The 22,926-nt window shown below is 39.8% G+C and overlaps 1 protein-coding gene and 1 long non-coding RNA gene across 12 annotated transcripts in view; one reads left to right on the top strand and one right to left on the bottom strand.

Annotated features, from left to right (window-relative positions):
* MINDY4 (MINDY lysine 48 deubiquitinase 4) overlaps window positions 1-5,196 on the top strand; it is an 82,522-nt gene extending 77,326 nt beyond the window's left edge. For 8 of the 11 annotated variants that reach the window (XM_075746769.1, XM_075746768.1, XM_075746770.1 and 5 more), the window contains one exon: window positions 1,629-5,196. In XM_075746769.1, the coding sequence (XP_075602884.1) occupies window positions 1,629-1,677 (49 nt within the window). In that variant the 3' untranslated portion in view covers window positions 1,678-5,196. The remainder of the gene's footprint in view (window positions 1-1,628) is intronic. The other 3 variants (XR_012834227.1, XR_012834225.1, XR_012834226.1) reach the window with 3 other exon arrangements.
* A 1,030-nt stretch (window positions 5,197-6,226) lies between these two features.
* Window positions 6,227-15,061, bottom strand: LOC142600805 (uncharacterized). Its single transcript, XR_012834365.1, has 3 exons — window positions 14,949-15,061; window positions 8,287-8,597; window positions 6,227-6,268 (listed from the first exon to the last, which is right to left on the bottom strand). It is a non-coding gene; the product is annotated as an uncharacterized LOC142600805 (long non-coding RNA).
* Between the last annotated feature and the right edge of the window lie 7,865 nt (window positions 15,062-22,926).

The raw sequence follows: 22,926 nt of genomic DNA on the forward strand, positions 1-22,926 counted from the left end.
AGCACATGTAAGTATTTTCAGAGTACAGTGTGGTGTCTGAGCAGATTTCATTCGGTGTCTTTTAGCCTCTGTTGGGGTCTCTTGGATCCTTCTCAAAGCTTTAATCACCCTGGTGAGATAGAAGGTGGTGCCTTGGGAAGATCGTACACAAAGATAAGGGATGATTTAATGACATTACCTGAAAAACCCGATGGGGACGGAAGGTGATGATTGTACTTCCCACTTGCATTTGGTTGTTCTGGGTTGATGGTCTGAACCTCTGGCAAGGACAGCTCTCACCACTGGCAAATGCCAGACTAGGTCGAATATCCCCAGCAAGAACATATTCTGCTTTTAGCTTAAGATGTGAGGCGTCACTGTTGTGTATTCCTACTCAGTTCTGGGATAAGGACAGTATTTCTGCAAATTTTATTTTTATTTTCTCAGCAAAATAAAAAGAAAAAAGAAGGAAAAATTTCACAACAGCCCTCAGATTGTCACTTCCTTTGAGACTGCACTGAATACTGCTTGAATTCAGCTTTTAGTTTTGTTTTACACTTAATTGACTTGCTCAGCGAAAGGGCTGAGCTGCCATACCCTTGCTGACACATTCTTTCCTCAGTGACAGAAAGAATGTGGCACTCTGGCAAGTCGCTGTTGTTTCCACCCCCTCACCAATGTCTTACTACTGTGCACATGCACTCTGAGACAGATTTTCAAAGCAGATATAAATACTTGACGCTGGGAATGCAATAGTTTAGTTCTCAGATGTGGACCATGAACTTGCAACCATGAGAAATGCCACGGACGAGGGTGCAATTCATGCAGTGAATGACTCTGACTGTACAGTAAGTTGACTCACTTCAACCCAGTGAGGTCACTGGAGAGCATCATCCTGCTTTCACCAAGTCTTGGTTCAGATCTTTGTCTTCTGCCATGATTTGAAGACGCATTTGGTGGCAAATGCAGGATTGATACCTTTGCATTCAGCGTTGGTCAGCAGTAGCAGCCAATACGGAGCCAAGAATTAAAAACATGAAAGGTTTTTGTGCAGATGCGTGCAGGCTTATTAGAAAACATTGGTCTCAGTATACATCTTTAGTGTTGTTCCGAAGAAGTAAAAAGCAAAACCTCAGCATATGAAAAGCAAAACATTGCCATTAAAGTGAACCATCGAATACTTCAAAGGAACCAAGTTCAGGAGCAAAGATAGCTGCTAAATGAAATGATCTGGTCTAAAGGTCTCAGGGTCACAGAGTTCCTAATCAGAGGCCTGCAAATTGCCTAGTAACAGCTGAGACTGAGCATTCTGGTTACATAGGGTTAATTCTTGTACCCATCTTGGGGATTGTCTACAGTCTTGCAACACGAAAGTACTTGTTCTGAATCAGCTGCTGCTGAGGACTCTCTATTGCCTAGAAAAGACTGGAGGAAGGGTAAGGAGGTTAACCTCCAAACTTGGGCACCTAAAATTAGGGGGCACAGGTACCTTCCATTCCTGTCCTGTCCTTTTTGAGAAGATGTGATTAGTTACCCCAAATGAGTCCATCCTAATCTCTCTAAGGTTTGTTGGGTGGTTGAGGGGTGTTGGGTTACCTTTCCAATGACCTGATTAACTGATGGATGTAAATGATTGCTTTCATTTCTAGGTGGCAAGGAGCTGTTATTGACTGGAATGGCACAGACCCAATCTTGTGACTGATCTGACCTGCACTTTTTTTGTAAAGACAAAAAGGAAATGACTGAATTAGCACATTCCTATTCCCACCAATACAGGAAATAGGACAAGAGTTGTGCAGTTTACGATGAGGAAGAATGACATGGTTTGCAGGCTGGAAGAGTTTCACCTCAGTCACCTCGTGCTTCAGATATTTTGCTTATAATATAAACAACACTTACGTAAATCCCTTGTCACTGCCTTTAACATACAGCTTCTGAGAGTAGACTGAGTTTCCACCACCAAATCAAGGTTACAGATGAAGCAGTGAAGTCGTCAACGTCCCCTTGAGGTCTCTTTCTGGATCCACTCTGTATCCTGCAATTGTTTCAAAGCATCTGATGAAAGATGCTGAACCCAGATTTCTGTCACTGTACATGCCTTCTCTGTACTGCCTAGTTCTTCACCTGCAAAACTCCAGTGCAAGTACAAAAATCATCTGAGAAATATATATTCACTTCTTTGCCTGATATTAGTAAGTCTTGTTTTGCACTAAACGGATTGATAACCATATGGGCTTTTCAGATAAAGCCTGACCTGTACAAAGGTCATGTTGGGTCATAAAATTTGCACTAAGGACTGTAGTTTTATGTTACCAGAATAATAACAGTAGGATGTTCCTTATACTGGGTGCAATTGGTGTGTAACAGTGCCTCGCACTGATGTAGCTCATTTTTCTTTCTGGATGAGAGCGAGCTATATCAGTATCTTTACATTTATGCCATTGTAATGACTTATACACTAGGGTTTATTTACACCAAAGTGATAATTAAGATCTGTGGTTTGCTTCTTCATAATGGCAAGCAAACAGAAGAGCTGTTAGGTGTGAAATTTAAATGGTGTCTCTGATAGATACCATTTTTCATGATTAAATAAAGTGCATGTACTGAAATAATGTACTCTGGATATGTATCACGAAGTACTGAAACAGCAGTTTGTATTCTGAAATGAATTCTTTAAGTGACATATTTTGGCAACACTTTACCAAAATTGGAACAAGTAACTGAACTGAAGATTGGAAAAAAATGCCTTGGCAAAAAGGTAGATAAATGGTGTTCCTAGAATTATTCCTCTCTCCTGAGAGTGAATATTTAATGAGAGTTTAATGAAGAACTTTTACTTTCTGATATTTATCATAGTACCTTCTTCCTACTCAGTATGGAAACTCCTCCAAGTCCTGATAAACTAGTTGCTCTTTCCAAAATCAATTTCCAACAAAAATTCAATGATGTCCTGCTGTGTGTAGTGTGGAGATACCAAACTGACTATGTAAATACAAATCTCGGGGAATTAGCACTTGAGCTAGATTTGGAAACCCACCTGAATATAAGCCATAAGAGACTACCAGAAAGGGTTAGATACTCTTTGAATGAAAATCCGTCTCCCTCTGTTTCCCATTCACATCAAACTACCTATATGCAGTAAAGCATTTCAGAGTTTCCATTATTTTGATTTTATTTAATTCAGTGTAATGTAATTTGTTTGGTTTAGATCAGATAAGCAAACTTCTTTCAGCTTTGTGAGATTAAGATCTCCCATTCAACCTCTGAGGCATAGACAGCATCAGATCTGAGCTCATTCCTGACTCTACTACAGGGATGCTACATGGCCTTTGGCAAACCCTTTCATCTTTGTGTATATAGGGATATATTTGCACTGTCAGCTATAGGTGGACTCACTGCTGCCTTTAAGGTACACTCATCATCCAAACTTCAGGCACTCCAGATTCCCAGGAAGAGTTTGCCCCAGTGTGAGCTTCAGTGTTTCTGGGAGTGGGAGATCCCAAACTGTCAAAGATCCCAGATCCAAAGCCTTTGTTCCTCTTGAAATTTCTATGAACAATAGTCCACACTGTGTTTCATGAAGCAAATATAGTTCGATTTTCCCACCTACCTGACAAGGCAACTATAATGTAAAATAAGATATTTTTTTTTTCAGAATGCATTTGGACAGCAAATAGTGTAGAGATGAGAAATGGTGGAAGCTTTTTTGGAACCAGGTTTAACAAAAAATTCCTTTCTGGATTTTCCAGTCTAGTAAACCTACACCATTTACTTTAAAGCACTGCCTCAAAGTATGTCAGTTTGGCGATAACCTTTCACTCCTTGATAGCAGAGCAGCAAAGATAATTGTTCATCTGGGGAAGGAGGGAGCTGCCTTGTGACAGGCCAGAGTTTATCTGACTAAAAGATGGATGTCTGCAGTGCAGACATGTTCAGAGAAGCTGTTCTCCTCCGTTCAGAGGAGGGGAGATTTCAGGGTGTGATGTATCTTTGCTTTAGGTGAGAAGAACTGTGCTCCAGGCTGTAGAATGATGTATAAAGGGACTCCAAGGGGACTGCCTCGAATGGATTTCACCCATGAAGACGTAAGGATTTTTCAGAATATAAGAAAGAGTATATATTAGTGAATAGGACTTGGAAATAGATTGTGTTTTATGGTTTATCTTGGAGGGTAAATGGAGATGCAGAGAGGCTCTGAACCGTGACCCTCTTTCTAAAACAGGCTGTGAAGAAGTTTGATGCTCCTTCATCACTGGTTATGGAGAGTATTTTTGTTGAAACTTAATTTCTGTGACAACAAAACCTGAGACAGATCTTTCTTACCTATTTGTCATTGTGTCCATGTATATCTGTTCTGCAAAGTCCACTGTGCCCCTGTCATCTATTTAAGATGAACTAACTCCAGATTTACCTGTGCCCTCACTCACAAAGGCAGAAATAAAGCTCTTGGACCACTTCACCAAACCTCCACCTGTGCAGGATAATTCCACCAAGCTGGACACTGAGAATATCACCATTGCCAAGTTCCTTCCACCATCCTTACTCCTGGAGTCTAAAAGCAGTATCTTCCTTCACCAGTGTCCTTACTAGGCAAGAGAGATGCAGTTCTTCTCAGAAAGATGCCAGAGCATCACCTCAATCACTGTCTGCATCAACAAGACTTGTGCATTTTTATTCGATATAAAGCACCAGAAGTTATTTCCCTTAATACATCACAGGGCTTTTTGAGTCAATCAGACAAGGCAATGCAATGCAAAATATTATACAGCAATGCAAAAACCTTTGCACAGATCTGTGTAGAATCATTTCCTGTTCCAGCAGAATGCATCTATTTTTTTAAATTATGTTTTCCTCTTCATTGTTTCTCATTTTCTTTTTCATTGGCCAATAAATGTGACTTCCTGAAATGAACAAAACAGCAACCGTTTGATAAATGAGCATTAAAAGACACCGGTGACATTGGCACTTGGTCTGCATGATGTCTTAATTTCATTCTCTTTTCTTCTGTGGCATAAAAAAATAGACTCTCTGCTGAAAATTGACCCCTTCGCTAACAACAGACACGGCATATTGTGTATGTAGATGAATATGTAAACAGAGGTACTGTTTTGGTAAGGTGTCGTGTATGTCACCTTTGTACAAAATGTATATTTAACTTTGTCTTGTACAGAATGTCCCATACAAATAAAACATTTAAAGCAATGGTAATAGTAAAAACTCAGATTTCCTCCTCATTTTTTTAATAATTCATTTGCTAGTGGAAATTAATCTGGGAGATTAGATTATAAATGTTTCATGGGCCTCATCAGGTCAGGGGATGCGAGAGGAACCGTAGCGCGGTCGGAGTGGGACCAAGTAGCCAACCTGACCTTGGTGGTGTTAAGCTTAGGCAGCTACAGATGCTTAAACCAACTAGTCTGAAGCTAGTTTAAAGCGTGAGGTAATACCTGACTCCATGACTGACTGTTGTGAATGAATCTTTGCTGTCACTGTGCGTTTTGTTCCCAGGTAGAGCAAAAACTTGAGTCTGTTGTTTTCAAGTCTTTACTTTTCTGAGATAGATTTCTTTTTGGTTTTGTTCCTAATATGTCTAACGGGCTAATTTGAAATGACAGGAAATGGTCACTTCAGAAATCAGAGAAACGCTGAAGAGCTTGGATAAATAACACAGCCATAAGCCAAGTTTTTCAGGAGTGGTAAGTGGCTTACGGGCTCTACAGGTTCAATTGCTGAAACTGAAATACTTGCAGAAGGCATGATTTTCGAGTGGTGGTTGGGAGCTCCATTAAACCACAAGGACCTCAAATCACTGGTTGTTTCTGAAAAAGCTGGTACCAGTTTTTTGAAGGAGGAAAATAGTCAGTTCTTCAGAGTGCCTACATGATTTGGGGTATGATTACAAAAACGTAATGTAATACACAATATAGATTTCCATTATTTTGGTAACTGTGTCATTTTCCTGTCCCAGGGTAAGTTTACTAAGGAGGAAACTGCCCTGAATTTTTTCGCATTAACCACATCTGGTATATGGACAATTATTGTGGCGTAGGTGATATAAAAAGTTAACCCACACTAAAGTTTGTCTTCTAATAATTTGTCTCTTCAGTTCACAGTTTGTAGAAATGTAAAAACTCAAGAATCAAGTACCAAAGCCTTTATGACTGATGTGCATTATTTTATTTTTCTGTTCATCAATAATATCATGTAGGAAACAGAGACGTTTCTTCATGGAGAGAAAATGATTGCTCCTGCATGTCCGTATGGTCCAGGGCCCAGTCTGCAGCATAACCTAAGGAAAATTCCAATTAAGAACACTTTGTATATACTAGCACTCTTCATTTATTTGTTTTCATTGGCTAAAAGATAATAAATCCAACATTAGCTCTGAAATAAGGAAGCAGTTTCTCCTTAGCAGTTTTGTTTATAAAACTAGATAAGGAAAAAGGGCATTTTCAATCAGATATTTTATTTATCATTTCAACCAGGGTGGGGAAGGATTTTTTTTACAGTGGAAAGCAACCTAGTCTTGTGATGTCCCTCATTAACGATAGTTGTTGATTATATCAACATGGAAACAAAAAAAGAAAACCCCTCTCAAGTATGCAAAGTGACTTTTTTCTAAGATGAGTAGTATCCAGTAGCCGAAGATTTCAAATTTCATCTGCTGGGGGTTTTTTTTATTTTTCTTTTACTTGAAAGAATTATGCTAAACTACTTAAAGGCACAACTCTTAGCTATTCGTAAGAATGATAGCACTGAGACTTTTGCTAGACCCTCGAACTACAGCGCTATTTCTTTGATCTCTGGCTCTTGGCATCAAGGTGAGTTTCAGCTGGTGTGTGGTTTCCATGGCACTGTACACATTACCTGCTACTCACAGCATGCTTTACATAGCACAGATTAAAACTTCTCGTAGCAACTCTGGGTGCCTCAATTTTCAAGGCCCGGTTGAGAAACCTGAGATCATTTATGAAAAAATAGAGAATAATGAGTTGGCTGTAGACAGCTGGAGATGAGGTGGTCCTGTGCAGTGACTGGATTCAGATACTCAGAGATAGTAAATCTGGAAGCAGCAGTGTGACACTAATACGGCTCTGAAACTGAACTTACAAACCCTCATTCTGTTATGGAAGTTAATTGACTGAGATGGAACAAGGCTAATGGGTTCAGATGCAACATGGTTTTAATTTCTGCAGCTGGTCCATGCATCGCTTCCTGGGAGATGTTTGTAACATGGTCTGTTTTCTTGATGTACCAATGCCTATAACAGCACTGGAAAGTAGTGAGCATCCACAATCTCAAAATAAAGGTCTTTCATGTGTCTGAAAGTGGTCATGCCAACCTGAAAGCTCCCAACATGGTCAGCTAGTCTTGGCAATGGTTATTCTGCTCAGGTGGCTTCCTGCTGTAGGTAGTTGCATCTGTGAATCTCAGGCAGGATCCACCTAAGTAGTCAGAAGTGTCTACAGGGGAGATGCTTCCATCAAACCAGGACTATCTTTACAGCTGCTGGTGAGAAACAGGCACAATATGGGCATGAGCCACCTGACCTGTTTTAGGTGCCTACCAAGGGAATTGCATTTTCCACTTCCCTGCCTGCTGCTGGCTGGATCTCCGCTGGTTACACTGACTGTTGTGAAGCTAGGATGACTAGTTCAAATGAATCCCTCTGTGTGTGAATGATAAAGACAGAAAAGAAGAAAAACGTGTTTATAGACCCATATACTTGACAAAACAAATGGATGAAATGATGGGTTAGAGATTCCTCCTGGCTCCTGCACCATTCTTACCTCTGTCTTCCGCTGCACGGCTTTTAGCTGTGAGACAGAAAAACATCTCTTTGTGAAAGAGATCACAGGATTGAGCAGCAGGAATTTGCCAGCATTTGGAGAAGGAGCTGCTGATAAAATTTAGTTGCTCACATGGGCGCACAGGAGGCATATTAGAATTGAGACCTGGAAGGTGTCCTGGACAGGAGGTTTTGTAAGCGTAGATTCTTGTGTAACAGCACTAGGACTGTGTCACAATCCTAAATCCTGATAAAACACCCAAGATATATGTACCTTGTGTGGGTGTTCTGCTTATTTTCTTATCATTATCTTATCATTTGGCAAGGACTTCCAAATTAATCTAAGAAATATTCTGGGCATTTGTAAAATACTCCATGCACTGGAATTCAGCAAATATTTATTAATTGACAAAACACTAGCAAAGAATGTGTAACCAAAAAAAGAATAAAACTCTTCAGCTCCTCTCTGTACAATACACAAAGAATATGAGGTTAAAAGTTACATTCCGCAAACATACCTTTTGCTGAGATGTACTTGGTTTGGTAAGTGGTGTGGGTATGAGCCAAGGTCTCCAGACCTTGAATTCTGGATTATTGCTGCAGGGAGGATGGAAAAATATAACTTCTGACAAAGGGAAGGGAGTGGTCCACGATCTCCACCTGTGCAGATGTGTGGCACAGTTCCCCTGAGGACGTCCGGGTTTCTGCACGGTTGTTTCCAAAGAGAAGTTAAAGCCCCAGCTGAAGATCACAGAGTTACTCTGAGCCACTCACTCAGCTGGGCGTAGGACATGGGTCCCGTTAGTGAAGTTTTGGTAAGGATTAAATCCTAAACATGAAAAAGGCAGCATCACAAGTGGGGTGGGAAGGTGCAACAGTAAATTCATTCTGTAAACTCAAGTGAAAAAAAAAATCCACCTTAAACATAGAACATGGATAAGTCTATAAATCATTTTACTCTGGAGGTACAGGGCAGCATGAATCACTGGTTTGGGTGTTACTTAGATTTTTTTTCTTCGTGACGCAGTTTTAGGCCTACACTTCATTTACTTTATTGACCGTTACATTCAGGAGAAAAATACATTAAGAGCCAAATTCATGCCAAGTGCAAATCAGCTAATCACTGTTTTCAGTGTGCTCTGTATTTTTATTTATCTCACACGGAAGATAACTGTTGTACACTATTACATCTTGGCAGAGAAAAAGGGTCGCAGTTTGTGTCTTTATCTTACTGCTCTGACACATCTCTCTATTCCTGTTTTTAAGTGGTTGTAATACATTGTTGATATGATTTCAGATCTGCTGTCATATGTTGTTTGCGTTTGGTTAATACAAGTAAAAGGGAAAAAAAATCACAATAGCTAATTGCGGCTGGTAAATGTCAGTCCTCGCTAGTGTGACAAATGAGTAATGCTTTGCAATGGCGTGTGAAGAAAGCCGGTCTTTTACGAGCATTTCAATGCAGAACGGTTTTATTATGAATGACATCCTTCTCAGGGCTGAATTCCTATCACACACAATATCCTTCCTGAGTCGCTCTTGGTCAAGTCAAGTTCTGTAAGAAACAATCCAGTTTTATTAAAGTTATGATTCCAGTCTGCGAACCTGACAAATACAATGCACACGTTCGAATCTGCTCTGGTTTCATTGGTATTATTTTTCAGGAGTTTTCAATGTCAGCAGCAGATGAACAAAGTAGGTGAAAATCTGAAAATCAGGATGCTTTTTTTACAGTATGAAATATAACTATGGATACCCAACAGTTTAGTCATCTAAGAGAGAAAATAGGTGTCCAATGGCTGCGTACCATATGCTTTGGGAAATACATGTGTGCACAAGTAGCAGAGGACACAGAAAGGGGAATTAGAATGATAATTCTTATTTCTTTCAATTTTGGGTGGAATTTTTAGGTTTTATCGTATAGTGCTGAGGTATCCACTAATTTTTAATGGAGCAGAGAGTTAAAAATACAGGGAAGCATCCTGAAGAGTGAGAGACTAAACAGCCATGAGACCATGTTAGGAGCTATTAGAGTCTTCTCTAATTGAACCAGCACAGATTTAAATTCTTCTAACAGCTCGTGCTCCCCAAATGTACATTACTCCTGTGCTTCCTCCTCTTACGTTTTCTTAACTGCTAAGAGCAATAAAAGGCATGCCATAACATACGGTTAATGTTATGCATCATTAATTTTCACTCTCTCCTTGCTTGTTTTGTCCACTTTTACGTATCCTATGTCTAATGTGTAACTCTTTCTTTTGTGGACTCCGACAGCAAAATGTCAGTACGATCTGAGAGGAGAAGGGTGATTTATGACGTTTCCAGGATGCAGGGAACAGGTGATTTTTGCTTAAAGGAAAAAATTATGCTCCTTGCTTAAGAAAATAATCAAGTAAAAGTAAATCCATACAGATAATATGTTATCTGCAATCGTTCCAGAAAGCGTTTCCTACAGAACAACCATTACAAGTCATTGTAAGTCTCTTGGGAACAGCAGTCAAAAACATCAGCGGTTAATTACTAGAACTTCCTAAATCAACCTTCTTTGGCATGACATGAAGTGAATGAAAGCAATAAAAGCAAGGAAGTGCATTGTGCTTTGTCCTGTCCAACTCCTGTTCGGACAGGCGTAGGTCACAAGCACAAATGTAACCGAGCATGAATTGTTGTTTTTTATTTTAATTCCTGGCCTTGGGGTAAATTAAATCAGCATGCTGGAAAGGCCAAGGTGAAACGCAGGGCCAGGTCTTCAGACTGCGTAAATCCTCTGACTTCAGTTGAGTTGTACCATTGCCACACCTTCAGAGCATAGTCCCTGCTCTAGTAAAGCATCAAGGAGTATGGAAAAAGTATGCCCTACAACGGCTGGTAAAATAAAGAGAGAAACTGAACAATTTGTTCTTATTGGGGTCTTAAAAGTATTAGCTTTGGGGAATGTATGTTGGCATGCTGCTATGTTTTATGATACATGACTCTGGGAGGTGGAGACTTTTCTTTGCCTTGCCCTGATTGCGGTCGGTCCTGAGGGCAGCACAGTGGTTCTGTAGCTGCTGGAATGAGACTGGAAGGAAGAGGCTGTGTACCCTCCTGTTTGTTACCAGGTTTGGGAAAGGGAACATGTTTCACATTGACTCTGCTTCAAAACTGATTTCTTCTTTGCTTTAAAACCAATCTGCAAAATCTAGAATATTTACTTGATAAAGCAGTTATTGCTGTTTTTTACTGATCTCTTAATTCTTGCCCTTATATTTCACAGTGGGGTGGAAAAGATGTTTCACCAGCTGATTTGGTGAGTCTTCCAAGGGAAAGGAGTTGTGAGTAGGGGCGTGAACAGGGCAGAGTTGCAGGCTGTCCATCATTCATCTTTGACTCAGAGCGAATGAGAGGGAAACCTGGAGGAAAGACTAGTGTCTTAATTGGAGGGAAGGAGCCAAAGGGAAAGGTGCACCATAACAAATGAGGCAGAAATTGTGTATCAGGAAGAGTTTTATAGGATCTCAAAACCTTCACAGATGTGGGTGAGGAGAAGCTGGTGATTGATTCAGGCTGGCTGTAAGGAAGAGACCACAATGAGATGTGGCCAGATGGGGTTCCCCAGATCTTGGGAGCTTAATGCAGCCTGGGCAATGGGAAGCAGCAGGGCATGATATTTTTGGGTCAGCAGATGTGCAAATCATGCTAGGTGCCATGCAAAGGCTGGCCAGAAGAGCAATAGACTAGGCAGCAGGCAGGATGTTCCCCTAATCCATTAGCATATGTGATTAAGGGCTAATCACAATAAACACAAAGGCTCATCAAGGAGTTAAGAAACTACAGTAGGTGGAGAAACCCCACTAACGTAATTAGTGCCAATGGATATTGTGCCTGACTCCGTGTCTCCTGGGGCTACCCAGGGAGGGTGATCAGCCCGTGGTCAGGGCTGAGAACCATGGAGATGGCTTGGCCAAAGAAACGTTTCCTAGGTGTCCTTGAAAGCTGCAAAGTTTACCGCCTTCACAGGAACAGGATTCATTGTGGGATGGAAGGGAGGAGCAGTTGAGGATTGTGTAAAACTTATTGTGGGATGTTTTTTAGAGGAATTGTGAGAATGTGTGACATACTATAGGATGTTGGGGAAGGACCAATCAACGTGGCTTGGGGAGGAGCAAGTGTGAGAAAACAGAGGAATAAGGGGATTAAAGCAGTTGAACATGTATAAACCAGGGCTGGCCATGCTCTGTGCTTGCTCAGCTCAGCTTGTCCTGTCTCCTTAGTAAATTCCATTTCCAAATATTTTCCTGGGTGAGGGGCTCCCTATGCTGCAGGCATGTGTGTCTATGGGGTCAGAGTGCCAGCAGCTGGAGAAGGGGCTGTGGTTCACAGGGCTTGTGTGTCTGTGTCTCCAGGAACTGGAGAGACCAGGATGCGTGTGTTTCCCTAAGGAACTGCAGTCCTGTATGTGTGCACGTGGGTATATCTAATTTGTTAGCAAACCTTCAGCCAGACCAGCTGATGAGCAGGATAAAAGGTCTGGGAGCTGGGCATGGGAGAGACCATGGCCCTGGGACAGGATCCTGGAGGTACCAGAGGGTTGGCGAGTCGCTACTGGAGGGTCTGTAGGTCTGAGCCAGCTACTGGTGAGATCATTTGTGAGTGTGTGTGTGCGCGCGCACGCCTGTCAGAAATACATCTGAACCTCACAGCTGGCTCTACCTAGGGATCCAGCTGCCTCCAACACCCATCATCCTGACCCACGGTCTCCCCAGTCGTTGTCCATCTGATGCTCGCTGAGCCTTGGTCTTTATGGTGACTAGCTTTTAATTACACAACGTGATGTAATGATGTAAGCCACTAAAAGAGAGACCAAGCTTTTGGATATACATTTTAAGCTATTGAAAAAAAGGAAATAAATGAAATTAATACTTTGACATTAATACTTTTGGGGGCTTTTAACAGCACTACTGGACAATTGAACCTCCCTGAGGCCTTTCTGTGTGCTGAATCTATGGGATGGGAACTTGTTCCTCCATCAACAAAAGTACCTGAAAGGGGTTGTAGGACATATTGTGTTGAGTTCAGTAACTTGGGGAAATCTCCTCTGGTCCTTCATTCCACTGTAGGTAGATGTGAAAGTCATGTCACCACTGATCTTGGTCTGAGAAGGTCTCAAATTTCCCCCTCCATGAGGTCATCTCTCTGACTTCTTGCTTACTAAACAATTCAGATGATGATTTTTTTCCTCCCTGTCTCTACAGATCAGACAATGGATCCATGGGTTTCTGATTTAATATTTCCTAGCATCTTTTCTATAATAAAAGTGAACAGTTATGAAATGCCATGCCAGTATGTTGTGCCTCACATCCAATATTAATCACAAATCCAAAATTAAATGTCAGATGCCTGAACTAGAATTTTATTATTGATTCTTAATTCCACGGCACCCCAGTGAAACTCTGACTAATACCAGGTTCTGCTTTAATGGCATGTAATATAAAAAGGTTCTCCTTACCAGAAAACATTCAACATCTAGACAGACTCAAGCAAAGAGAATTTATATCATGGATAACTTTATTCTGTGATCAAAATCCAAAGTGAAGCCACTGCCCATAGTCTTACAGTAAATGCACATCTAGTTTCTTCTTCTCTTCTTCATGTTCAGAAATATTTTATGCTTACACGTGCTCACCCGCTGTTTACCAGTGTATGACCTTTATTTTCATCTGTGGTTTGTGCTTTTCAGTTTATTGCTAAGGGTTTTGAAAATACAAGACATTTTTGAATGAACAAGGTAAAAAAAATATCTTGATCATGGTTTCCTAGGAATACGCTTATACTCATGGCCAGTTGTTGTACTGTATAAATCTACAAATCATACAAAAATTTTAAGAGTGAAAATAGAGAATAACTGGAGAAACAAACCATGCAGGCAGGGAAAGTGGTAGTTATCCAGGAGATTTTTTTCAGTTTCTATGCCAAAACATTGGCTATCATGTTTCTTGTAATCACTGTGATGTTTGAAAACAAGTGTCCCTTCAGGTTAAAGAAAAATTCATTTCGTTTACTGCAGCACTAGTCTGTTTTCCATTGTATACCAAAAATGGAGCAAAATGAGGGAAAGAGCTTTGCTTTCTCATCCCCTCATGAAAGACATATGGTTATCTTGGGCTGTGAGTGTGTGTCTGATGAGATGGTCTGGTCTGGAGCACCCCTAACACAGACCGATACCTGAATAACATAATTTTGTTAAATGCTGTTTTCTTCTTGAGGTGGAAGCTGTCCATTTTAATTTTATTCTTGAAATGTTATGGCTGAACTCATCACTCTACACATCTTTTAGGGTCAGATGAGCAGATTCCTCCTCCTGACCTACCTTTTACAGCTACTTTAGGGAAACACAAATACTTTTCTGAAAGAGGACCACAGCATACAAGACAAATCGAGGATGCTTGAAGGGACCCTCTGCTTGCAACTGTAACAATACAGATTTTTTATTTTTTTTAATCCTCCCCTTTCTATACATGGATCATAGCCAGTGGCATCTGTGTGTGGACTATAGGTTGGTGGGAAAAATAAATAAATAAAATTAGAATATCAAGTGTAACTTTCTGAGCTTTTTCTCCATGCTTTTTCTGAGCTTGCAAAGGGTTTAACTACTTCTTCCAGCATTAGGATCAGTGTCATTTACTCATGAGAAGCCCTTTATGATCTCAGGCCTCGGCAGGCTGTTTTCCAGCTGAGATTTTTGAGCAATTCCAGTGCAGTATGTAGGAAACGGCCTCTGGTGACATTATTCCTCTTTCAGTGCCAGTGCCAGCATGTGCCAAAATGATTGCTACTATAACGAATAAGCTAAGGCAAGCTGCAGTTGCCCTTTGTAGAAATTAGGAGTGAGAACTGTGAATGCCTCTAATATTCTCCAAAGCTAAAGTATAAAACTGCGGTTTTATCAAAAAATAACAGCATGTGGCATCCCCACTTAAGATTGCGCATGTCTTTCTGAATGCACCCATGTTGTAAATGACACTACAATTTATTATTAACTTGTTAATATTTGATGAAAAGGCCTGGTTTATAAAGCTTGGGGAAGCAAGGAAGAGAAAAGACATCTGAAATTGAGGGTCCCAATATAAAGACATAATTAGACAGCAGCAAGATGTTGTGCTAGGATAATTAATCATTTTGTTCATCGAGCTTTCTGTACCTGAGAAGTTCGGGGAGGACAAACTCTTTTGACGATCCCTGAGCACAGCAAGTTAGAAAGCAGAACAGCTCCAAGCAAACTTCATTGGCTTAGAGCACTGGAACTCTAAGCTGATGGTAAGAAAAAGAACGAATTTCAGAAATTTTTAAACAGTTCCATACTACTGATTCAGAACCCATTTTTAAATAATCAAGTGAACAAACCATGATGTTCTAATTGTTTTCACTCTGAACCTCACAGTAAATATGCACAGAGCCAGGTCCATGTTGAATATTTAGGAAAATACTGCTATATGTAAAAATAAAAAAGCAAAATTTAAAGTGAATTACCAAAACTTCCTGGTTGCACTTCTGTAATCTGAAAATGAAAGAAAACATAAGGACAACAGCAATACACATGGTTGCTGTAAGGGGAAGAAAAGTTCAGACAGGAAAGAACATAACTTCAAGGGTGTATAGAGTCTGTCTAATTGTTGTTTATTTTTATTTCTGTCTTGTTATATATTTTTATTTCTGTCGTAACATACTTAATGATATTTGGGAAAATCTTTGTTGACTGAGTTCTATTTTTCCTTTCCTATTTCTTAACTACATGGAGCTTGAGAATAAAACTGACACCTTCCTACTCTAACATGAAGGATCTCATTGCAAAATAAAAAAAAATTCCCATGTGCATTTGAGTGGATATTGTGAAATTAGAAATGGAACATTTCTATGAGAACTATTCAGAGAACTTCTGACTCTCAGTCAGTATCATGATGTCTTAAATACCTCCTGTGAATATTGGCATAAGATGTGTAGAGTAATTCATAGAAGAGCCTTACAGGCTGACACATTTCTAACGACCCACTTAATGAGGCTGATGCATCTCTAACCCTATGCTTCTTTGAGAAAAAGCAATTCCATTTAAAAGTTCAGTATCCCCTTACAAGGCTTTAAAAGTGAAATTCTATTCCTGTTGAAATCAATATGATTTGATTTCTAAATGAATAGGGTTCCACTAAAAAAAAAATTAATCAGTTTTGAGGTATATGGAATCAAATAAAACTCCATAATTGAGAATGGGTTCTTAATTTGGAGGCTCCCAAAACATAAAATAAATAAAATAGTGTGTAAGCCAACTGAATTCAAAGATCTGTGTATTAGTTCAGTGGGCTAGCCCGGTTCAGCTGCATTCAGTTTTATAGCCATGGTGCACGGTCAGTGTAAAGTTGAGGATTGTGGTCAATGACATATGTATGGTTCCCTACACAAATGATCATATGGCAGCTTTCAGATGGATTAATTGGGTGAGCAGTTACAGATTCGTAGACAAAATATATCCTTGATTTATTAGAATCATAGAATCACGGAATGGTTTGGGTTGGAAGCGACCTCAAAGATCATCTAGTTCCAACCCCCCTGCCATGGGCAGGGACACCCTCCACTAGCCCAGGTTGCCCAAAGCCCCATCCAGCCTGGCCTTGAACACTGCCAGGGATGGGGCATCCACAGCTTCTCTGGGCAACATGTGTCAGTGCCTCACCACTCCAACAGTAAAGAATTTCTTTCCAACATCTAATCTAAATCGACCCTCCTTCAGCTTAAACCCATTCCCCCTTGTCCTGTCACTCCATGCCCTTGTAAACAGTCCCTCACCATCTTTCCTGTAGCCCCCTTTAGGTACTGGAAGTTGCTATAAGGTCTCCCTGGAGCCTTCTCTTCTCCAGGCTGAACAATCCCAACTCTCTCAGCCTGTCCTCATAGGAGAGGTGCTCCAGCCCTCTGATTTAAACAGATTTAAACAGCCCTCTTGATTTAAACAGAAAGATTGTCTTCATTTGATGTAAAAAAACTGTGGCCATTTGACTAAAGAATAAGCTACGCCAAGATATTCCTTGTGTGACTTAATCAGAGAGAAAACTTTTGCAACAGGGAATAAAATGCTACATTCCATGCAGTTTTTACCAAAGAAGGAAAGATGCAGAGTCATCAGCCAGGTGAAAATAATCAGTCAGGACCTGACAAATAAAGGACTCTTTACCAAGGTTTATAGGGGGGGAAAAAAAAAAAAAAAAAAAAAAAAAGAAAAGAAAACATTAAGAAAGCTTGGAACCAAAACAACCAAATCACTGATTCAACAGAAAATAGGGGTGTGAAAAAAAGCAGTGCTGCTACCAAGGCAAATGTGCTGAAAAATTAGTCTGGGCCAGAGCAAACGGGACCTTTCCCTGCCCAAGGAGGCACAAGAGAATCATTACTGCCTAAACGCTCACTTAACATTCCCTGGGAAGCAATTTATAAAGCGCACTGCACGCTCTCCTCCTCTCCTTTTAGGGAAGCTGTGTGGAGTGGATAATCCTGGAGCCTTCTCATGCCAAGGAGCTAAAAGAATCATTGCTCTGTATCTGATGTACTAAATCAACCTCTCCCTAGGCTTCTTCTGTAAGAATAAGAACTGAGAAGAGAACAGAAATCTGTCACACATCATTCACTTTATTACTAGAATCCCCAAGACATCCCAGATCCCCCCTTTTTAAAGACATTTCTGGAAAAGTAATGATATTTTTTAATGGTTTTCACAATTTTAGAGCTGTCAAGATAATGAGAGCTATAGGGACTGTTGTTATAATGACAGGACTCCCTCGCTTTCTACTTTAATGCTTAGAAACAATGGACTACATTGAACCCATTTCCATTTAAACACCTGATTGAGATGTCTAAGTTATGGTATAGTTGCCTTATGCTTCCAATAATATTGAGAGAGATATTATTTAAAAAAAAAAAAAAGATTCAGATTTCACATTGTCTTGTAATCATTGAGTCGTGCAAGCAATACAAGTTTGTTTGCCAGATAATGGAGTCCAAGTGATTGGCTTCCATGCTATGAATCCCAATGTCCCAGGTTTTCCTCTACTAACAGCCTAGGTGACCAAAAGTTTACAGAATTAATTTATTTCTGTCACCTACAGCAAGTTGTGCCAGTGCTGTCTGAACAATTTTCTTAAAGTACGCTAATATGTGAGGAAACCCTGAAAGCTAAATTGTAAACAGTCAGTTGCAGACTGTAAGGGAAAACATATTCAAAACTCAAACATCTCAAAAAAAAAAGTGATCTGATCTTCAGTGTTTTTCTTCCTGAACATATACCTACCCATATATATATAAGCATCTCACTTGAGATATATGATAATAAAAATACGGAACTCTGCTTTTTCATTTTGGTTAGTAGCTAAATAATGGTTAAATTCATAATGGATACAAAAAATCTTCTGGAAACTCAAGGTACAGCAAGCCCAGATGATGTCTTGTAATTATTTCTTTTCCATGTCTTTCTGCTAGTATTATATAATAACCAATACTCAGAAATCAGAGTCTAAACTGTACATCATCGTATTTGGCACAAATCATTCTTATTCCTTACTGGCTGCACAACGGTTTTGAAATGAAATAAAAATAATATTCTCCTTTCTCTTCTCATAAATCTACAGTAACTTCTCATTAGGTTTTGTTTTACATGTCAGAATAAAACATGGATGAGACTCTAGGGTGCACATAGTCCCAGGCAACAATTCAGTTTTATTAAAATTATTTGCATCTGTTAAGACGCATATAAGCTTACTTGATTGTTTCTTTTTTTATTATTTATTTATTTCCAAAATCCCTGGCACTACACCAAAGTGATGGAATTTGGAGTTCTGACCCTTAATACTCCTGTCAGCAAAATGAGGATGTAATTTGCTTTGAGGTTATTATATCTCTTAAAAGGTTGAGTTAGATTTAACCTAATATTATTTGAATGAGTTTACAATCAAATAGGGAAAAAAAAGATAAGAGTATTGACTCATATTTTTTAATGTAGGCCTCTGAGATTTTTTTACATCAGCATAGATCAGCACTGTTGGAACATTGGAGGGCTTTTGAAATTATTTTGTTTTTCATTTGCCTGACAAGCTTGGTCACAGTTGTTGAAGCTTTTTGCTCTGTTTTTCTCATAGAGAGTCTAGAAACTGCTGAAAATATTAATTTGGCAGTTACAGAAGAAGATCTTACAGGGAGGCCTGAAGCTAAACAAAACTTTGTGTGAGGAGAACATCTATCTATTCTCAACAGGTAAATTTTGTCAAAGACCTGGAGGTTCAGCTCAGATGATTCCTCAGAAGTTCTTATTTGGGTTTGAAACTTAAATGTTCTGGAAATCAGCCTGGAAGTAGCATGGTTTAAGAACAAAACAAAACAAAACAAAACAAAGCAAAACTTTCTGGAAGTTACTTCTAAGGTGATGGACGTGTTCGCTGAATTTAAAATAGAACAAAGCTTGCTTAATTGTGTTGACTGGGTCTGAATCCTACGCCTTCCGCATAATTCTGGCAGATTGATGTTCTGTCCTAGCCAAATCTCAGTTGTACCAAAGAAAGAAAACATGTAAGAGAAAACATTATTTCACAAGGTCCGTCAATTTTTCACTTGTCAGGAAAGGTATAGATGAAAACTTAAGTGGTTTTTCATTTGTTCAGAAGCAGTTTGTCATCAAAAGGATAGAGCAGAAAGGAAAGTCTGTTTTTCTCTGGGTCTGAATCTATACCTTGTGAATAAACTTTTGATAATGTTTCAGTTTATGTTAAAGTGATTCAAATTCTATGCTCAAATTCTGTGCAATATTTGACTTCCAGAAAGAGGGAGACAGTGAAAGCGGGAGATATGTTGACAGACAAACCACAGACTGCACCTAGAAGTGCAGAAGGTTTCTTGCAATTTCTCTCAAAAGAGTTTATGAAATTTCCTGCTGTCAAGTTTGTGTTAACTGTGGGTAAGCAGCAAGAATTTGCTGCTGAATGGCTAAATTAAGAATTTTGAAAATTTTATCTGGGTTTGGGGAAGCATGCTCTTTTGGACAAATGAGAAACTATAATTAAAGAAAACAAAATAGCCAAAGCAGAGCAGATTGCAAATGAGAAATGTAGCCCAACAGAACTCTCGCAAACAGTGTTATAGGCAAGCCTTCAGCCAGACTGTCTCTGACAAAACACTTTCCCAACTGTTCCACAACTATGTGTTTTTCTGCCAAGGCACATGAAATAGTTCATTATAAACAAATGCCTTTATCTATCGGCAAAGCTATTGAGAATGTAGGTGGGGTTACGGCACTATGTCCTACATGTCGGAAGGGTCCAAGCCCCCCATGAGAGATGAGGCTGAGGTTTTTGGATTCCCCTTCTTGTTCCTTGATGAGCCCTCCATTTTCAAAACTACCACCTTGACCTCTTCTGCCCTTTTTCCCTATGGAAGTCACCTCCATCCATGTCTCTCCTGTAACCTAATCTGCTTTTTTGGTTACATGCCTCACACTACATAACAACATTTCATCAAAACACATTTCTAACTGATATGTTCTGGATTTGATCCCACCTTAGAGAAAAAGTCCAACTGATTTAAGTGGGAGGAGGATCAATCTTCATTTTTTCTGTTAAGAATGTACCAAGATCTTGTGACGCATAATCAAATAAAGAAATTTGTCTCTGACAATCTCTCTGTCTCTCATGAGCCTTTAAGAAGCTGTTCAGTTCATTAAAAGCACCTTGGAAAATGTTGCTCTTGGAGACAACGAAAGGCATAAACATGATTAGCTGCAGATGAGCAATTTCTTTTTAAAAATCAGGAAATTAGCATCAAGCTTTGGAAATCTCTTACTCCACGGCACCAGCAGTTCCTTCTCACTACACTTGGGAAGGATTATCTGAGCTATGTGGCTTTCACAGTCGCGTGTTTCAAAGATGTCAACAGAGCGCACCATAGCCAAGCCAAGCAATACACACCTTCACCGCTCTGTCAGGAGAGTCATGTTCTTTAATGGCATTTTCCTTTCACACACTGGTGTAACATATTGTGCTGATTTTCCAGATCTGGAAAACCAACAGAGAATGGCTGGGAGTGCACAAGAGCATCTGCCGGAGGAGCAATTGTGTAGAGACTGCATGCCGCCTTTGAGTTGGTATTTTCCTCCAGGGAGGTGCTCATGACTGGTGATTGGAATTAATAGAAGCCAAATCAAAAAGTGAATTGGAAAAGTATGGGTGTTTTTTGTTTTATGGTAGTTCCTACAGGCCCCAATCAAACTTACGGCCCTTAATCTCAGGCATTGTACACTTAAACTGGGACTATGCTGCTAAATTAAAGACAACCAGGGCTGGACCTGCAACCTTCCATAGTAATCAACTGTTAGCACCCTCCCTGGGTGGTGAGCAAAACCAATTTTGCTCCATGTCATTTTTCTCTTTCCCAGACAATGCTCAGACATGGTTCAAGTAATATCACAGGTCAGAGAACATTCCCAGTAGGCGGTATGGGTGAGGCCGTGCGTTTTTTCACATGGAAGAAAGTTTATCCATATGGCCATGAGATGAATCACCCCACTTGCCTTCAGGGCCAAGGAACAGGTCCTGGCCTTTTTGTCATGCTTGTGTAATAAGAGAAAGGGCTTGCCTTTTAATACTTGTAATCTCAACAGAAAAGAAAATCAAACGGGTAAAATCAAAGAAATATTATTTTCCAGATGGTACAGAGAGATTAAAGCCATGTTTATTTAGTGCAACGGAGCATTATGCAGACATCCTCAAGCTAGTGCTGACCTATGGTTGATACATGTTGACCACAGTAATGGATAGATTGTCTTTGTTGGCCCATCAAACTTTAGATGTTGGCTCAAATTCCATATAACCCAAAGACCACTGAGAAAACAGTCAATAAGAGTAGCAAAAAGACAGTTGACAAGAGACATAAAAGGAGGGGGTTTTATTGTAATCCTTGTATTAAATCTGGAGTGTGACTATATTAGGTTTGGTTCCATGCAAAACCTCTGCTTCTACTGAGCAGTTGCCAGTGTCATTTTCTGATGGCATCTCCCTCCCTCAGAGCCACAAGTCCCTTCAATTTTTGACAGAAGGCTGCAGTAGTGCCTGTGAGATTCGTTCATCACCTTCAGTTTTTATTTCCTTGAATTATGAGTTTCTTCATCCTTTTAGAGATTTGAAAGAGTTCGAGTCTTAATAGAACTGGAATGTGAACTCTTTAGTATGACAGGGGACATCTCCTCTTAGTCTTTCTGAAGATTACACATTTATGCTCATCATATGCTAGTCCATCCTTTCTGACACCTCCAATCAAAGTATATCGAGGCATCCCAATTCAGCTTCCCTTTTCTCTGGGTGGATGAGTTGGCTTCCAGCTTTCCAGGAGACACATGATGAAAGTATGCTGTTGGCTTTATATGCTCAGGAAGGAAATCTCATCATCTACAGGACCCATTTTTAGGGTTCACACATTGCAGGGCTCTTAATCTATTAGATAGAAACTTGGACCATGTATTGGAGAGCAACAGGAGTATCTGAGCTCCCCAGTTAAATTCTCCAGCCTCATTTTTTGCAAAGTACAACTCTTAAGGGCTGAGTGCAACTTCTCATTAATATAACTTCAGCAAAGCTCATGGCCATGCATAGGTTGGGCCTAGCCATCTTCATGTCAATACCATTATGTTATGAGTGGAGAACTGAGACACAGAAAAGCTGACTCTTGAAGTCAGAGAGGAAGCCTAGATTGGACCAGGACACCTGCGTGGAATGCTTAAATTAAAATCCATTATGGTAACTACTGGACCATCTTTCCTCTAAAGGATTTTATGACCTGGTCCTATGGTAGTTTTAATATGAAATTGATTTCCTTAATTTTTGCCCCTTTGCCTTGACCACTCTTAGTTTTTCCTAAAAACCTTCTGGCTGAAGACTTGTTCTATATCACAATTGTCCATCCAGTGGAATACTTGTGACTAAATTTATCTGCCTTTTAAGTATTTTTAAATTGCCCTTAGCGTGTGATATTTCCTTATCTTGGACAAGAGAAAGGAAAAAGGAAGAAGTCTATTTCTGCCATCTCTTTCCTCCTACAAGAAACCCCCCTTCCCTTCTCCCTGTCTTCCAAAGCTTTTGTTTATTTAAAATTAGCCC

Source organism: Balearica regulorum, chromosome 2 (assembly GCF_011004875.1).
Source record: "Balearica regulorum gibbericeps isolate bBalReg1 chromosome 2, bBalReg1.pri, whole genome shotgun sequence".
Taxonomy (NCBI): domain Eukaryota; kingdom Metazoa; phylum Chordata; class Aves; order Gruiformes; family Gruidae; genus Balearica; species Balearica regulorum.